Consider the following 17,987-nt stretch of genomic DNA (forward strand, 5'->3'; position numbering starts at 1 on the left):
CAACTGTTCCTTTTTTATTCTTTCTTGTGCTTTCAACTTCCTATACTGTGACTCACTTCACCTTCACCGATCTACTCTAGGGTTTCGTTTCGGATCTCTCTCTCTCTCTCTCTCTCTCTCTCTCTCTCTCTTTTCATTCATCTCGGTACGTATCAAATCTATCTATATCTTTGTATATCTCTCTCTCTCTCTCTCTCTCTCTCTCTATGTATATGTATCAATGAGGATTTTAGGGTTACAAATCTTTGAATTGTCAAATTTATGTTTTTGTTAATTTTTAACGTTCAGAAGTGAGAAATTTATTTCGTAAATTCTCTGTTTGGTTGTCGAGAAAGCTTACGAATTTGAAAAGAAAGATGAAATATTGTGGAACGAAGAAATTTGGTGTCTTTGTATTCTAAATAGTTTCAATCTCGATTGAAAAAAAAGTGAAGGAACACACTTTAAATAACAAAACCTAATCTTTGTATCGGGAAACATAGAGTTGCAGTTCATTATTCATGTTTTTTCCCTTATGTTTTCTCTCACTTTCTCGGCAAACAAACGGTTCGTTATGATTGAGTGTGGTGCACAGTTATATTCTAGTGTTGAATTGGAATTTTGGCGTATTGGAAACCAAAAATGCTGAATTGTGATTGTGTAGTTCTCTGTTACTCTCTGTAATGAAAAGCTCATGATTTGAAAATTTTAGATTTTTATTTTTATTTTTTCATTGCATGCACTTCCTTGACAACCAAATGGTTAGATAATTTTTGTGTTAATCCTTGTACCATTTTGTTAAATCTTCTAGTGTAGTGGCCAGTGGGGTTGGAGGTGAGAGATGTTGAGGTTCCATGTAGGAGGAAAAGTGGTGGATAAAGTTGATTTGTTAAGGAAGAGCCACTGGGCATGGCGCTTGGACGTGTGGCCTTTCACTATTATTTATGTTTTGTGGTTAACTACCGTTGTTCCTAGCATAGACTTTGGGGATGCTGTCATTGTTTTAGGTGGACTCGTAGCTCTTCACATTCTGGTCTGGCTTTTCACTGCTTGGTCCGTCGATTTCAAATGCTTTGTCCAATATAGTAAGGTATGTAATATTGCTCACAAATATGTCAACATATGTGTATATAATGCAATATAGGGGTTTTATTGGGTTTATTTTGGTATGCAGGTTAATGACATTCACCATGCTGATGCATGCAAAATAACTCCAGCCAAATTTTCTGGTTCTAAAGAAGTAGTGCCTCTTCATTTTCGTAAATTAGTAAGTCCAATATTTTAAATTTTCTCTTTGTAAAATATTTTTTCCCTGATTATAAAGAAATTTTAAAATTTGGGTCTTAGTGCTGATATGCTGTGCGTACTTAAATCAAGCTGATTTGCTTCTTAAGGTCTGCCTGCCTCGTGGCTTAGCAGACACCTTCGGTTCTCACCACAGGTGGGATCCAAGTTTGAACCACGGTCTCTCTATGGGGATGTCCTGAATTACCAATAGCCAAAAAAGAAAAAGGTTGTTTTGCTTCTTAAGGTCAATTTCTGCTGATAAAGCTTTTTAACTAATTGTGGCTTAGTGGGTTCTAAATATTAACATTTTGGACTATTATTGAACTCCAGCTCATAAAAACTGAATGTTACAAGGGAATGTAACATTGAGCTCAATTCTAGCTTTCATCAAGTGGTGATCCACATTGAGATGAGCTTAATTACCAATTATTGGCTTGGCTCGGAACTCCTGATGGTGATATCCGGCGAATAGACTCATATCCTATGCCCTTAACCAAACCCACACCTATGCCTGCTTTGTATAACCTAGGTACCAAAAAGTAGTATCAGCAAGCATTGAACAAATTCTCTTAATGAGAATTTTAGCTTTGATATAGCTTTTCGTTGGAAACATGTGACTTGATGTGGTTAGTTGTGCCACTGTCTTTTATACTTTAGGTTCTGGAATTTGTGCCTTTTTGGGCCAAGTATAGTGGTACCTGGTGAAAATAATGAAGCGGGGATGAAGTCATTGGGAGCAATTGGATCATTGAAAGCACCTAAAATTTAGGAAAACAAAGCAGATTGAAGTTTGTGAGCAATGATGACACCTAGGATGAAAGAGTTTGTTGGATTTGTTATTGCAAAAATAATTGCATCTTTCTTTTTCCTTATCATTGTGTTTTTATCTTCCCTTGGTTTGTTCTTATAGCTGCAAGGCATCCTTTTACAAAGAATACTTTTAATATACAATGTGCTGACATCAATGCCAGTACTGGACTCAACAAAGCCTTGATTTTATCTACTTACCGCCACTGTTGCCTTTTGGTTTATCATATCAATCAGAGAATGAAATAGGAGTTATTATTCAAGTCAGGTATCCTATACATAATTATTAAGTTGGGAGTGTATATATTAGATAGATAATACATTCCATCTTGTTTTTGTTTGGGGGGGGGGGGGTTTGGTCGTGGTGGATAATAGGTTCCATCTATTTCTTTGTATTATTGGCTTATGTTGTTGGCCATCTTGTTGAAGTGAAGTTGTGAAATTCATTTGCTTGATGACATAATCTTTCTCTCGAACAGCAAGCAGGTTCTTCTTCGTCCTCGGTTGATTTGGAAGAGATTTACTTTGACTTCAGAAAGCAATGCTTCATCTTCTCAAAGGAAAAGGAGACCTTTTTTAAGCTTCCTTACCCTACCAAGGAAACAATTGGATACTATCTCAAATGTACTGGCCACGGCTCCGAAGCTAAGGCTTCTGCTGCTACTGAAAAATGGGGACGGAATGTGTGGGTTACCTTTTCTTACCCTTTCCCTTACCTTTTTTTCGCTGTTTGGTTTTGCTTCTTCATCCTTTGAATGGAAGTGTTAGACTGTATAAATAATAAAATTCTTTTCCTGAATAGCTATGGCATGTCTTGTGAAATGGCTGATTTCTTTTGTCATCATGTCACTGGTTGTTTCTGTGGATTGTTGGTGTGTTCTATCTTGAGCTCTACATGTTACAAAGTGATTGCTTTTGTAGCCTATATTGCTGTTTTGAGATGCATTAACGTGTTACGTGGGTAGGAAATATATACACTAGTTCCAATGTTATATCTGTGTAGAAAAAGTAGGACCACCTATCATTATGTCCCAATTATTCAATTAAGTATGGTGGAAACAAGTTCAGCTATACACACACACACACGCGCACACACACGTGTGTGTATTAATTTTCACATTCTGTAGGCTGCAACAGTTTCGGGAGTTATTTGGAAAATTGCATTTCAATTGGAAGGTCACATCTAACCTAATAAAAGAAAGGGGGATGGACAGAATGTGTCAAATTGAGTTGATTACCACTTACTAGTACACTTAATATGCCTGCATAAGCAAATACTACGTATATATGAGGGGGGTGATACTAGTTATTTTGGAATCTAGAATTTACTGAATGAGGCTGGAAGGTGTTAAATAATTCTTCATTTATGCTTGACTTTAATTTTCTTTTACTTAGGTTTCCTGCGAGTTGATATTTTTAGAATTCTATTAATTTTATCATTGTTTATGATGCTAGTTGCTTCTTTCTTTTTTCTTCTTCTGGTCACAACCTCTAGGACCCTTTTTTCTTCTTTCAAATCATATATTTTTTTTCTTGTATATATATATATATATTTTTTTTCGTTTTTTTACTTTTAAATATGAACTACTAAGATTCACCATCTGATATTTACTTTGAGGGGCTCCAAAGTATGTCAGTATTTGGACAAGGCTTTACATTCTTCTCTGTTCATTTGTGTTTTGCGTACTTGTCTGATATTTAATAATGACTTGTTTCCTCAGGTTCATTTTTATGTCTACCCTAATGTTGATTCTGATACTCCCCAAAAAATACTGTTGATTGAGAATAACCTCTCATTGAATAATTGGATCTATTGTTTTTGAGATTATATTTGTTTTGTTTGCTGACTTATAGATTTAATTTGTGGACTTATCTTCGACTTTTTATTTTACTTCTCATATTAGGTCGACATTGCTGGTGGAAGTTCGTCTCTCTGAGACTGGTCTTGGCTTAATTAATTTAATTCTCCTTTGTAATGTTTACATTTCTTTGTCATGTAGATTTGATTACCCGCAACCTACGTTCCAGAAATTAATGAAAGAGCACATCATGGAACCCTTTTTTGTATTTCAGGTTGTCTTTAGTCAGCTCTCTCTCTCTCTCTCTCTCTCTCTCTCTCTCTCTCTCTCTCATTTTCAGTTTTCTTTTGTATGTCTGTATGCGGTTCTTCACTCTTTTGCTACCTTGGTTTTTTTCTCTCCTTGTGTGTAGGTCTTCTGTGTGGGTCTCTGGTGTCTGGATGAATATTGGTATTATAGTTTGTTCACCCTGTTCATGCTGTTTATGTTTGAGTCAACAATGGCAAAAAGTCGGCTAAAGACATTAACTGAGCTAAGACGTGTTAGAGTTGATGGCCAGACCCTAATGGTGTATCGGTGTGGGAAGTACGTTATTGATGTCAATTAAGCTGGTTCTTTAATTTTTATATTATAATTTTTGTAATTGCTTGTCTAATTATATGCGGATATTTTTTAGGTGGGTTAAACTCTCTGGTACTGATCTACTGCCTGGGGATGTTGTATCTATTGGGCGCAATTCTGGCCCAAATGGAGAAGATAAGGCTGTACCAGCAGACATGCTTATTTTAGCTGGAAGTGCTATTGTGAATGAAGCCATTCTTACAGGCGAGTCTACCCCACAATGGAAGGTGATTCTCTTTTTCTGATAACTTAATCTTTATTGTGCTGACAAGTTTTGGTAATCTTATTTCCTGCATGACATTGCATAATTCATTGTGTGGGGTGAAATACTCTTCTTCCTCTTTTTTAATAAGTAAATTCTGCATGGTTATTTATTAAAATTTTTTCCTAATTGTTAGTTTTTGAGTTTGGGCAATATTGTTGGGTGCTATGCTGCTTTGTGTTAGTGTTTGATGGTTAGCATAATTCTAAGACACGAATTACTGTCTTCAGATGCCTCATAAGAATAACTGATTCTACCTTCAAAGACAGGAAGTAGAAGAAGAAAAAAAGCCGATTGTATCTGTAGTGATTTAATGAACTGTTTTCATGTAATTGTAGTAGACTAATATCAAACTTGTCACATGCTGGACTTTCTTATGCTTGGTTATAGCTCCCCCTTCTTTTGTGTTTGCGTTTGTTTACAGTAATTCTGCCCTAAACTCTTCATGATTTTCCTTTTAGCTAAATTGATTGCTTTAATATATGTAATTATTGACTTTATATTTTCCTGTATCTGTTCTGTTTTAATAATTTCTTGTACAGTATAAAATGTTATTGTGTAGATGATGATGGGTATTGGAGAGCCCCCACCTGTGCTCACATTTCCCCTAAAATAGAACATGACTTTGTATATGTGAGGACATTTGCATCTTCATCTCTATCAGTCTTTTCTGGCCCTTAAGCATATGGAGGCTGGGGCATTTATATATTTGGTGTTGGTTTTATTATCAGTTTCGTTTTTTTTACAAAAATAAAAAATAAAAATTAAGATAGTATATTTTTTTTTCCAGGTTTCAATCATGGGAAGAGGAATTGAAGAGAAGTTATCAATTAAGAGGGATAAAAGCCATGTTTTATTTGGTGGGACTAAGATATTGCAGCATACTCCTGATAAGGTAGTTAATGTTAAAAAAATCTTTTAATATGGTGAGACATGCTCATGCCTTTTAAAGTTATGCTTTTAATTTTCTTTCTGGAGACAGAGCTTCCCTCTGAAGACCCCTGATGGTGGTTGTGTAGCAGTTGTTCTGAGAACTGGATTTGAAACAAGTCAGGGGAAATTGATGCGAACAATTTTATTTTCTACAGAGAGGGTAATTGATCTGTGATTCTCTGTGAAGCTGTGATTACACTACTTTATAGGCATTTTAATTACGTGTTTGGGATGACCTTTTTTATTTTGCATATATTTTCAGGTTACTGCTAACAGCTGGGAAAGTGGGCTGTTTATTTTGTTCTTAGTTGTATTTGCACTCATAGCTGCGGGTTATGTACTTAAAAAGGTAAATTAGGGTTCCTTAGGGGAATAAAATGGATGTTTGTTACTGTGTTTGATTTCTATTTGTGATAATGAGAAAGTCACTCATGTAGGGGCTAGAGGATCCTACGAGGAGCAAGTACAAGCTTCTATTAAGTTGTTCACTTATTATTACTTCTGTGATTCCTCCTGAGCTGCCAATGGAACTATCAATAGCTGTCAATACATCTCTTATTGCTTTGGCACGGCGTGGAATATTTTGTACGGAGCCTTTCCGAATACCATTTGCTGGAAAGGTGTGTTCCAGTTTTTATTTGTAAAGTTTCTACCTACATGGGGGATAGTGCTCTTTTCTGATAATAATCTGCATTTGGAAAATCTTTGAAATTGGTGCGATTGGTCACAAGTTTATCTTATCTTCCCTTTTGGGAGTGTTTTAGAATATGCTATGAGCAGTAGCTTTGGCATCCACATTTAAAATACTCTGCTAGGCCTTATACATCATCTGTTATGCCACCCTTTTTCTCTATTCCTTGTTGTATACTTAAGTATGGGTAAGTGTGGCATGAAGCTGAGAAACCTGTTGCTAATGCATATATTGATTTGTCATTACATTAAATGTTTTTAATTGTTTCTCCCTCTCCAGGTTGATATATGTTGTTTTGACAAAACTGGAACACTTACATCAGATGACATGGTATGCACCTATGGAGCTCAGGATTTGATGCTCATTTATTATTCATATATGCCTTTTTGTTCATATATTTTTGATTTCCTTTTATGAGATCTTTTGTCTTTGGCTCTTTCCAGGAGTTCTGTGGAGTTGGTGGATTAACTAGTAGCATGGAACTAGAATCTGATATGTCTAATGTGTCTGCGCGCACAGTGGAAATTCTGGCTTCTTGCCATGCCCTTGTTTATGTCGACAACAAGCTGGTATGCAGATGTCATTGTTTGGATAATAAGTATTAAGTAATTTTATATGGTTTTCAGTTTTGTGACAAACCTTTTTATTGTACTTGGATGGTGAATTACATTGGGTTTCTAAAGCTATTTGTTTCGTATATATAGTGTATCTTGGTAAAGAATTGCACTTCTCACAGCATAAGATTTTAGTCAAGTGCTTGGCACCAGAATTCTTTTATTAACAATCTCAGGATTCTTATGAATTTAATGTAATTACCCAAGTATCATTGGTCTGCAAGGAATGCCAACTGTGACCATTTTTCTGTAATCATATTTGAATGCACTATTGAATGTCCGTCAGCTCCCTTATGGAGAACCTATAATAAATTTTCCTTACAAGTAGTTTGTGCTTTTATGGTCCTACTTTTTGGCTGGTTGGTTTGCTTGTGGCATTTAGATTGGATGTGCCATGTATGTATGAGAAAGAAAATGAAATAGAGACTGCTGCTTCAGATTTTTTTAGCCTTAAATGCCTCACAACTATTGATTTGTATCTTCTTTTTCATTCACTTCATCCTTCTTTTTACTCATGTTGGTTGGTTCAAGTTACATGTTGTTGTTAAACTGTTTGAGACTACTTTCTTAGAAGAGGCCCCTTACTAGAAACTAGGAACTTGAGAATAGAATTAGTTAGAAAAGAACCCTCAACCTATCTGTTAAGAACTTACATCCAACTTTGGCACAATAGAAAACATACTTCGGCAGAGATTATTTCTTTCTTTCCCTGTTGGCATTGTTCAGTATGTATGTTCTTTGAATCCTTGCTGTGCCCGGTGTAATTTGGCTGTCTGTGAGAATGGAACCCTTAACCTGTATGTTGAAAATTTACATCCACCTTTGGCACAATAGGAAACATACTTTGGCAAAGAGTAGTTTTGTCTTTCCCTGCTGGCATTTTTCAGCATGTCTGTTACTTTGAGTCCTTGCTTTGTTAGAAAGTTCCATTTTTTTAATCATATTCTGTTCATATTTTACTTGAAGTTTTGCTTTTATGTTTCATTTCTCACTAATGAACATTATTTTCAATCTTTTATTTGAAAATTATTTGCTAATAATTGCTCCTGTTGCTGTAATATCACAAATTCCTGTAGGCCCACTCTTGTGACAATTTAATAAGAATTGTTGCCTGTAGGTAGGTGATCCTCTAGAGAAGGCTGCACTAAAGGGAATTGATTGGAGTTATAAATCAGATGAAAAGGCCATGCCCAAAAGGTATGCTGTGACATTTCGGTATCATTTGTCTTATTGCTCTTTGGTCGTTATTTCTATATGTATTTTTATTTTCATTCTTTAATCTGAGATTGGATCGTGATTTTATGGACACGTATTTGTTTTCTTTATCTTTTTCCTTGCTTTAGCTACGCTTTTTGCTCCTGTTATTGGGTTATTGGTTCCTTTCTTTACATGTTCTTTTTGTTAAAGAACATGTAGCAACAGATTTTTATTAAAAGAGAATAAGAAGGTAAAAAAATCACTTAAGAACCAGAGTAAAGACAAACGAAGGAAGCAATTAACCAAAAGAGCTCAGCTGGTCATTGACTGTATCTTTGTCGATTAATTTTGGTGGAAACAGCCACTAAAGTCTTGAAGCCAATCACTGCATAAATAGATTTTTTTTAATGATTTTATGACATGTTATAAATTGCAGGGGAAGTGGCAATGCTGTTCAGATTGTTCAGAGACACCACTTTGCATCCCACTTGAAGAGAATGGCAGTTGTTGTTCGCATTCAGGAGGAATTTTTTGCTTTTGTGAAGGTCTGTTTTATTCGTGAACCCTTCAATTTGTATGCATGCATATAGGGATTAGGAATGTATTTTACTAGATGCTTGCATAATCAGGTAGCTTATAAGTAAGAAGTTATTGTGTACTTTATGGTAAAATTTTGAAAATTTTATAGGTAGATGCGAAAATGTATCTGGGAATATGCCATGATATATAACGTCAAGATTTTTCATTAGAAAAAGAAGTTTTTCAAAAATTCCCAAGAATTTTTGTGACTTTTGAAATACTACCTAGAGGTTATCCTTGAGTTCTCTGGATGCTCTTTTAGGTTTTGTACTTTGGCCAACACCTCCCTATGCATTATGAACTCAAGCTGATGAGCCACTCCTCTAACTCCCAGTAAAACTCAATGGCTTGGTACTCTTAGTTTGTTGGAATGTCAAAATGTGACATTTCTGGTTGATTTTACTTTGAAAATGTTCCTTACAATGTGAGTACCTGCATGAGCATAATTTGGAATTTCTGGACTGCAAGTGGCTTGAATAGATTGATATTTGAACATCCTTTCTCCATGTAGTTTACTGATTAATTTCAATCTGTGTAAAAACTTAGAAATCAAAATACTGTATCATTGTGGGATCCTCTGTTACCCTTGTTGTTAATTGTTGAGCTGATTATTGTTCAGTATCCTGCTAGTGATAAAAAAATCCAAATAGAAGCGATTGGAGATTCAGTCCTCTTTCTTTCTTTCCTTCTGTAGGGATTTTTTTTTACCCTTCTACTGATAAAATTCATTAAATCTCATTGCAGGGTGCCCCTGAAACTATTCAGGATAGGCTCATTGATGTGCCATCATCATATGTTGAGACCTACAAGAAATATACACGTCAAGGGTCTCGTGTTCTGGCTCTTGCTTTCAAGTCCCTTCCAGATATGACAGTAAGAATTTGAGATTTATTTTCTACCCAGTGGCATAGGATTTTGTTTTCCACTATGTTGAGGATTTAAAAAAAAAAAAAAAATTTATTTTCAGGAAAAGTGTGTTATCTTTGACTAATGTTTTTTTTTGTTTTCTAAGAATATAAAGTATTGCTTCAGGTTTAGAGTGACACAGTGACTTCTTTATTGTTTTGGTTATCTATAATGCTGGGTGTAAAATGACAAAATCCATCTTTTCAAGATTTCAACATCAAAGAGTTGCCTCAAAAGTGGACAAGTTTTTTTGGGAAATATGCCCAGCTCAATGTTCTCTTTTTAGAAAAAAAGGGGGAGGGAGGGATTGTAATTTGACACTAACTGTTGTTGACTCGATTATAATAGACTTGTCTTAATTTGTTGTGCTTCTGTGTATATAGTTCTATGCAATTCTGGGCAAAGGATAAAATGCATGTGGTTATTTTGCCATGTTTGTGAACCCTTTTTCTCTCATTCCTTTACTTCTATATATTTCACTCCTTTGGTTATTTTGGAAAGGATAAAATGTATTTTCTGAAGTTCCTACTTCTTCCTGATATCTGGGAGTTTTGAAAGTGGAATTAATATGTAGTAATAATATTAACAAAAAGTCAACCTGAGTCGTTTGGTTTTTAAAATTAACTGTTATTTCACTTTGATTACTCACTAACTTTGGAGCTAAATTGAAGTCTAAAGGTGTGTTTTAGTAGTGAGAATCACAAAAACTTCCCTTTTTACTCTTCCGATCAAGAACACCATTGGTTTTCTTCTTTCTCAGGCATTAATTCATTAGTTATTCCAATAAATTATTCAATCTATTTATATTTGTTTGTTTGACTTGTTGCTTATTTTGTTTCTGCATGAAGGTTAGTGAAGCTAGAAGCCTGGACAGGGATATAGTGGAGAGTGGCCTTACTTTCGCTGGTTTTGCGGTAAACAATAAACCGTTCTATTTACATGCAGTATCTATCACTTTCCTATGGTAGAAAAATATTTGCAACAAATGCTTAAGAGTTGTTTCATACCCCAATTTTTTTTTTTTTTTTTTTATTATTACAAATGCTTGATAGTTGTTTCCTATCATATTTATTGTTAATAAATGCTCTTATTTATATGTCAGGTATTCAATTGTCCTATTAGAGCAGATTCAGCCATTGTCTTGTCCGAACTAAAAGCATCTTCACATGACTTGGTAAGGGACGTTTTTTTATATACCTTACCTATTCTTTTTTTGATTGACAAATAAAACAGGCACCCATACTTGATTGAATCTATGACTTCACCCTCAACTCCTTGTTTGTGAGGAGAGAAGTTTAACCCACCTCTCGGATGTGTCCAAAAAAGGTGGAACTGTGGAAGTCAGTCATGGTAGCATTGGTTTATCTGTTACAGAAAAAAAAAGTTGCTAGTGTGATTAAGAGCTGTATTTGGTAATAAGTTTGATTAGTGAAAGTTGCTAGTGTGATTAAGAGCTGTACTTGGTAATAAGTTTGATTAGTGTCTTTTTGGGGATGGATTTGGATTTTGTAGGTTACCATCCACATTTATCCCTCAATCCCTAAAATTTTAATTTTAGGCTCCGTTTGTTTTGATGTAAAATATTTTTTGGAAAAGCAAAAATTTTCAAGTTTTTGGTTTGTGTTCTTGCTCCTGAAAACATTTCAAGTGTTTGGTTGCGTTCCTAAAAATGCTATGCAAAACATATTTTCTACTAGTTCTCCACATGTTCTCCATCTCCCAAACACATAATAATAATAAGAAGTTTAGATTAAAAAAACATGATTGGTGACCAGTGGTGGCGACAGGAGACTGGCGACATCAATGCAGGGTGGTGGTTTGGCTGCTGACAGTGGGCGTGGGGGGTTTGAGATTGGGCTGATGAGTTTTGGGTGAGGCATAAAATGTTATGATTGCAAATGAAAGTGTTAAACATTTTATACTCAAAAGTGCCTCAATTTTACTGTCAACCCTAAATTGTGTTGAGGTTGACCAACAGTTTCAGTCACCCTAAACATCTGCATATGTGAAAAATATTTTCCATCGAAACAAATGGAGCCATAAGAGACTTATTTTTCCCATGAATATCAATTGGTAAAACATGCTTATGACAGAATGATCATTCACGTTTCTTTTTAAATTTTGGCAATTCATCTAATTGATGCTCAAACTTTTAGGCTGGACTATGCAAACCCCTCCCCCCCCCCCCCCCCCTTTTCTTTTTTTTTGGCCTTTTTTTAATCTTTATTTCAATACCTAGTCCAATCTAAAATCTACACCAATCCTCACCCCTCGTCTGCTTGGGCTACCGCTCAAATATATATCTAGAAATTAAGTTGTAAATATCTACATAAAGACACTGTTTCCAATCGACAGGTGATGATTACTGGTGACCAAGCTCTGACAGCTTGCCATGTTGCTAGTCAAGTTCAGATTGTATCAAAACCAGCATTGATTCTTGGTCCAGCGAGGAACGGTGACGGGTATGAGTGGATATCTCCTGATGAGACTGAGATGTTTCAATACAGGTGAAGGTTTAATTCCTTCTTCTCCCTGGTGGCCCCCCTTCTTTCTTATCATGGTTGCCTCTATTTTGTTTAATTTGATTTATATTTCATTCTGGCTTTATATCCTAATAAACTTGCATAGGACACTATGTTTTCTTTGAACTCATGTCCTATGGCTTCATGCATCTTATCTCGTATTATGAAGTCATTTAAATAGCTTTACCAGTTTGTTGAGCACTGTTTCAAATTATGATTTACTTTTTGTTTTTTGGATTGATCTAAGAAGTGTAATTGATTTCAGTGAGAAAGAGGTTGAAGCTTTATCAGAGAGTCATGATCTCTGTGTCGGTGGGGACTGCATTGAGATGTTACAACAGACCTCTGCTGTTTTACAAGTCATTCCTTATGTGAAGGTTCTGATTCATACAAACGTCATGTTTGGAACTAGTTGTTGATGTTGTAGCCTTTGTAATGCATATCTGGATTGTTGTCTCAGGTTTTTGCAAGAGTTGCTCCTGAGCAAAAAGAACTGATCATGACCACTTTTAAAACAGTGGGAAGGATAACATTGATGTGTGGTGATGGAACTAATGATGTTGGAGCACTGAAGCAGGTAATATGTTGCTAAAGATAGTTATTTCTTTTTCATTTAATCTTTTCAAGTTTCATGGATATTTATTTTTCCCAAATCAGAATTCAGAAGTTATCTTTTCTTATGGGATGATATATTACACTCAACTCCAACCAGATTTCCACCCACAAGAATTTTGGTTAAACCACCCTGCCAGAATTGTTAAAACTGATATTTCGATTACACTGCTATTTGCCTATTTATAAGTGACTCCTTTCAGCCAATGATTGCCTGCAAAGTTTACTCAGGTTCTTTTCACTTTGTTTCTGGGTTTACGGAAAAAATATTATTTCTGGTGCCATTATTCCTAATTCTGCAGCTATAGGTTTGCACTTTTACCCAATAAGGGAAGCTGCTTCCGTTGGCTTTTGTATTAGAACCCTGCCAGAGTAGCTTTAGGTTTAGAATTGCAGTTATCTATATTACTATTTAAGAGACTTACCCTGTTTGGGATGAACTTTTCTCTGCTTCAAAAATACCCTTACACTCTATGTTTAAGCACAAACAAGATTGGAGGACAATCTGGTAAAAATACATCTCTAATTCCCACTAAAATATTGCCTACAAAACAAGACCACTCGCTTGTTGGTTTTCAAATTGCTTTATCCACTTTTAGATTTTGTGTTTTCATCACACCTGTAGGTATTTTTGTTATTGAAAAATGCAGACCCGAATATGATGAATGAAAATTATTAACCTCTAGAAAAAAAATAGAACCTCACGCGCTTGCTCAGAGGTTAGTGTGTGTGTATATATATAATGAGATACTATTTGCACAAAGCTAGCGCTCTCTCTCTCTCTCTCTCTCTCTCTCATTGGATATGCTGTGATTGGAAATTCGGTTGTGGCAAATTTCAGCATGAAGGATTTACATTGTCATTAGAAGATATACTTGGAAATTTTCATATATGTATATATATATATATATATATATATATATATATATATATATATGTATACATATATATATATGTATGTATGTATGTATGTATGTATATAATATGATATGCTATTTGCACAAAGCTCTCTCTCTCTCTCTCTCATTGGTTATGCTGTGATTGGAAATTCGGTTGTGGCAAATTTCAGCATGAAGGATTTACATTGTCAATAGACAATTTCAATCATGTTATTTATTTTTGTTTTCAGGCTGATGTAGGAGTTGCCTTGTTGAATGCGGTGCCTCCAAGTCAAAGTGGAAACTCATCCTCTGAAAAATCCAAGGATGAAAGTATGAAGTCCATCAAATCAAAAAAATCAAAGCCCACATTGGAAGCAACTGGAAAGGCTACCGTTTTAAATGGAGAAGGCTCTTCAAAAGGTAAAGGTACTACAAGATCAGATACTAACCTTTCAGCTGGTAATCGCCATCTGACAGCTGCAGAGATTCAAAGACAAAAGCTGAAGAAGATGATGGATGAGCTAAATGAGGAGGGTGATGGTCATGCAGCTCCTGTTGTCAAGCTTGGCGATGCCTCAATGGCATCACCATTCACTGCAAAGCATGCATCAGTTGCCCCAACCACTGACATAATTCGTCAGGGTCGCAGTACTCTAGTAACTACCCTCCAGATGTTCAAAATTCTTGGCCTTAACTGCCTTGCTACAGCATATGTGTTGAGTGTTATGTATTTGGATGGTGTCAAGCTTGGAGATGTCCAGGCTACAATCAGTGGTGTCTTCACAGCTGCCTTTTTCCTGTTTATCTCACATGCCCGTCCCCTTCCCACTCTATCAGCTGCACGGCCCCACCCAAATGTCTTTTGCTCATACGTCTTACTTTCTCTCTTGGGACAGTTTGCAATCCACTTATGTTTCTTGATTTCTTCTGTAAATGAGGCTGAGAAACACATGCCTGATGAGTGCATCGAGCCAGACTCCGATTTCCATCCCAACCTGGTGAATACAGTTTCATACATGGTGAGCATGATGATCCAGGTGGCTACTTTCGCTGTAAACTACATGGGCCATCCTTTTAACCAGAGCGTCTCTGAGAACAAACCATTTTTATATGCCCTCTTGGCTGCTGTTGGTTTTTTCACAGTTATAGCTTCCGATCTATTTAGGGACTTGAATGACTGGTTGAAATTGGTGCCTTTGCCAGTGGGGTTAAGGAATAAGCTACTGATTTGGGCCTTACTCATGTATCTGGCCTGCTACTCCTGGGAGAGACTCTTGAGGTGGGCTTTCCCTGGTAAGGTTCCAGCCTGGAAGAAGCGACAACGGCTTGCTGCATCTAATCTAGAAAAGAATAAACATGTCTGAGTGAATGAAGACTTGAAGCGGAGTGTATGGAACTGCATTGGGCATCATTTGAATGGCTCTGCAGTTGGTGCTGATTGTAGCATCAAAAGAGAGCCATAGGAAGGGATATAGCCAATTGGTCTTACGTTTGTAACTTTAGTTTGATTAAATTATGAGGTTTCTTCCTTTTGTAGTGAGAAATTTTGTCTACCAACATAAAATATTATATTGCAGAGAAAAATGATTATTAGGCACTAGTCACTACTCAAAAACTGCGATCTGAGATACTTTTTGATATAGGAGATTCAAATGAATATTTTTTACTTTCGACACCATTGTAGCTTACTCTCTCCCAGATAATGGTAATTGTATTTAAAAAAAAAAAAAGGCTATTCGATACTGTGGTTTTTCTGTTTTACTCTTTGTTTCATGCTAAAGGGTTCTGTATTCCTGCTTGTTTTGAGCTATGTAATGAATGACATGAAGTTATCAAAAAAAAGAAGAGAAAAAAGATAGGCAAAAAGAATGAGGCAGAATGGTTGAACAATGCCATAGCAGTTCTCTCTCTCTCTCTCTCTCTCTCTCTCTCTCTCTCGGGGTATTAGGTTATGTAATGAATAACCAACACGACAGGCATAAAGAATGAGGCAGAACGGTGGACGGATAGGTGCATATCACGGCCCAACTTTAAAGTTAAGTGCAACGCTAAATGCAAGTTAAGTGCAACGCTGAATGCGAGTTGAAACTCCATCTCCATTGTTTCTGTATGTACAGTTGCTAAAAGAGTAGAGAGCTCTTCCTTAAAACCTAAACCAGAATATAATCCTTAAGAGTTCATAGAAAGTAGAAGTATTTTTTTTTTTTGAAATTGAAGCATTCATCCATTTATATTAAAAGAGAATCATGATACAAGGCATTCATAGCTGGTGGAGGTGAATCCTCCATCCAAAACACATTCTCAGAAATATTCCTAGCATGCTGCGCAAGAGCATGAGCTACCTTGTTCCCCCCTCTCTTTGTACAGCTGAAATTAATCCAGTTTAACCCAAAGGCCAAATGGCGAACATCATCAACTACATTGCCTAACAATGAAAGGTCAGCCATGGACGACGATAATGCTCGCATTACATTGCTGTTGTCCCCTTAAATTACAAGCTCTGAAAATCCTGCATCAACGGCGAATTCCACTGCCTTTCTGCAAGCTAACAGCTCCACCTCTTCACTACTGCTCACAGGTGAACAATTCTTTTTTTGATAATTACAAGTGCACAAATCAGTGGTTGGTAAATCAGTTATTGAGACAGATCTGACTTATACCTTGAAAATCATCTACCTTGTTTATAAAAATAAAAAAAAATAAAAAAAAGAAAAAAAAAGAAGAAGAAAGAACAAGGGAAGAACAAGGGTAAGGCTAGATCTAGGACCACAATTGACACTGGAGAATGGCATTTTTTGACGGGTGGATTTTGTTTAAAATCGTTTTAGAAAGAAACTTATGCTACTCAAACCTACTTGTTAGGCCACGAGCTTTATAATTCAACTTTAACAAAGACGTCTAGGGTTTTACTTCTCCCTCTCCTCTATATATATATATATTAATGAGTTTATAAGCTATATAGCTACTCAAAGTTAAGCTGAGATGAGATCAGAAACACAATAAATTAGGGGACAAAGTAGCGTTAAATCAATGGAACATTACAAGTTTGGTTTGTGATAATTGTTTATATAAATTGCATCACTGGAAGTGAAGCAAAATTGAGTCAATGACAATATTGTTGAGGTCACTATTGTACTCAATATCACTATTAAAATTTCCTAATAATCATGTAAAAATGTTTATGCGCTGCTAGCCAAGAAGTCTGTGGTCCTTAAGAAAGTGAATTCATCACAAGGAAGGACAATGCTTTTTTGGCTTCCATACCCGTACTCATCAGCAGCCTTCTCCAACAATTTGCTGGAAAGTGGGATTCTTCAACATAGAAAGCGGGATGACAAATCTTTTCAGTTCTTTGCCCACGTACACCACAAAGTGCCCCTTGGTGCTCTTTTCGTCCCCTCATTGTCATGCTTCGTAGCCATTTTGAGACTAAAGTGAATGTGCTTAAACGGGCAGCTTCTATATACGTGTATATATATATATATATATATATATATATATATATATATAGAAGTTTAAATGTTTGTAAATCTTGAGTTGTGCTTATTATCAATGTCTAAGAAAGAGGGTGGGGGCAGAGAAAGTGAGGTGATACTGTGATAGCTTGTTGTTCCGTGGCTAACATGTGTGTAAGAGGGGACACATGGGGTATGTAGCTTGTACACTGGATTGGAACTAAAACATGCTCAAGATTCTTCACACAAGTAGATATTACAAACACGTTTTACTTTTAAAACGAGTTCTGAAGAACAACGAGTCCACACCGTTTAAATTCAATGAAAGTACAAGACGATCATGCAAAAATATTTTCTAGTCATATCTCAACACTGAATGCCATAAGAGTACTAAAACCTGCCATTTTTATTTGCACTTGCAAATGACTTGGTGCAGTCTTCATTGTATGTGGCTACAACTAAGAGCTTATCTTCATCAGTTCATGCGTGTATTTGCTTCCACAAGTGCTGAGTTTGCTGACCAATGATGTGACTTAACATTAATGGCTTTTTCTATATAGAAATCACGTCTTTTGGGTTCACTATCCCAGCCTATCCTAGAACAGTCGAATTTTTGTTGCTTCTGAGGTTCATTAGTCTAATTATGTTGAGGCTCACTGGTCTCAATCGCTTCACCGCCCATGTTTAATGGGTAGAGTTTGTCAATGCAATATGCAGATAGCTAGCTAGGAGGAAGTTGATGGGGATAATTTTTGACTGATTGGTATGGGGGTGTTGAACCTCCCTGAAAGGGATGACCAACCCATGGGCCGACAGATCAGGCAATCTTTGATCCCGGCGAC

General features: G+C 36.1%; 1 protein-coding gene across 2 annotated transcripts; it reads left to right on the plus strand.

Annotated features, from left to right (window-relative positions):
• On the plus strand, positions 1-15,368 carry LOC142630911 (putative manganese-transporting ATPase PDR2). Of its 2 annotated transcripts, none has more exons than XM_075804972.1 (22): positions 1-145; positions 791-1,069; positions 1,154-1,246; positions 2,553-2,758; positions 4,074-4,146; positions 4,285-4,457; positions 4,549-4,720; positions 5,546-5,650; positions 5,738-5,848; positions 5,951-6,037; positions 6,126-6,308; positions 6,659-6,709; positions 6,823-6,948; positions 8,111-8,190; positions 8,627-8,735; positions 9,514-9,642; positions 10,524-10,589; positions 10,778-10,849; positions 12,031-12,182; positions 12,463-12,574; positions 12,658-12,774; positions 13,939-15,368. In XM_075804972.1, the coding sequence occupies exons 2-22, from the start codon at positions 821-823 to the stop codon at positions 15,052-15,054; spliced, it is 3,582 nt and encodes a 1,193-aa protein (XP_075661087.1). In that variant the 5' UTR covers positions 1-145; positions 791-820; the 3' UTR covers positions 15,055-15,368. The 2 variants fall into 2 exon arrangements, with proteins under 2 accessions (XP_075661087.1, XP_075661088.1); XM_075804973.1 differs by having other exon boundaries at positions 17-145; positions 796-1,069.
• The last annotated feature ends 2,619 nt before the right edge of the window (positions 15,369-17,987 follow it).

The sequence above is a fragment of the Castanea sativa genome, chromosome 4, assembly GCF_040712315.1.
Source record: "Castanea sativa cultivar Marrone di Chiusa Pesio chromosome 4, ASM4071231v1".
Classification (NCBI taxonomy): Eukaryota; Viridiplantae; Streptophyta; class Magnoliopsida; order Fagales; family Fagaceae; genus Castanea; species Castanea sativa.

Coding starts and splice junctions, on each gene's coding strand:
- LOC142630911 (XM_075804972.1), top strand. CDS start 821: ATGTTGAGGTTCCATGTAGGAGGAAAAGTGGTGGATAAAGTTGATTTG. Junction 1,247..2,552: donor CTCTTCATTTTCGTAAATTA/GTAAGTCCAATA, acceptor TCTCTCGAACAG/CAAGCAGGTTCTTCTTCGTC. Junction 6,710..6,822: donor CACTTACATCAGATGACATG/GTATGCACCTAT, acceptor GGCTCTTTCCAG/GAGTTCTGTGGAGTTGGTGG.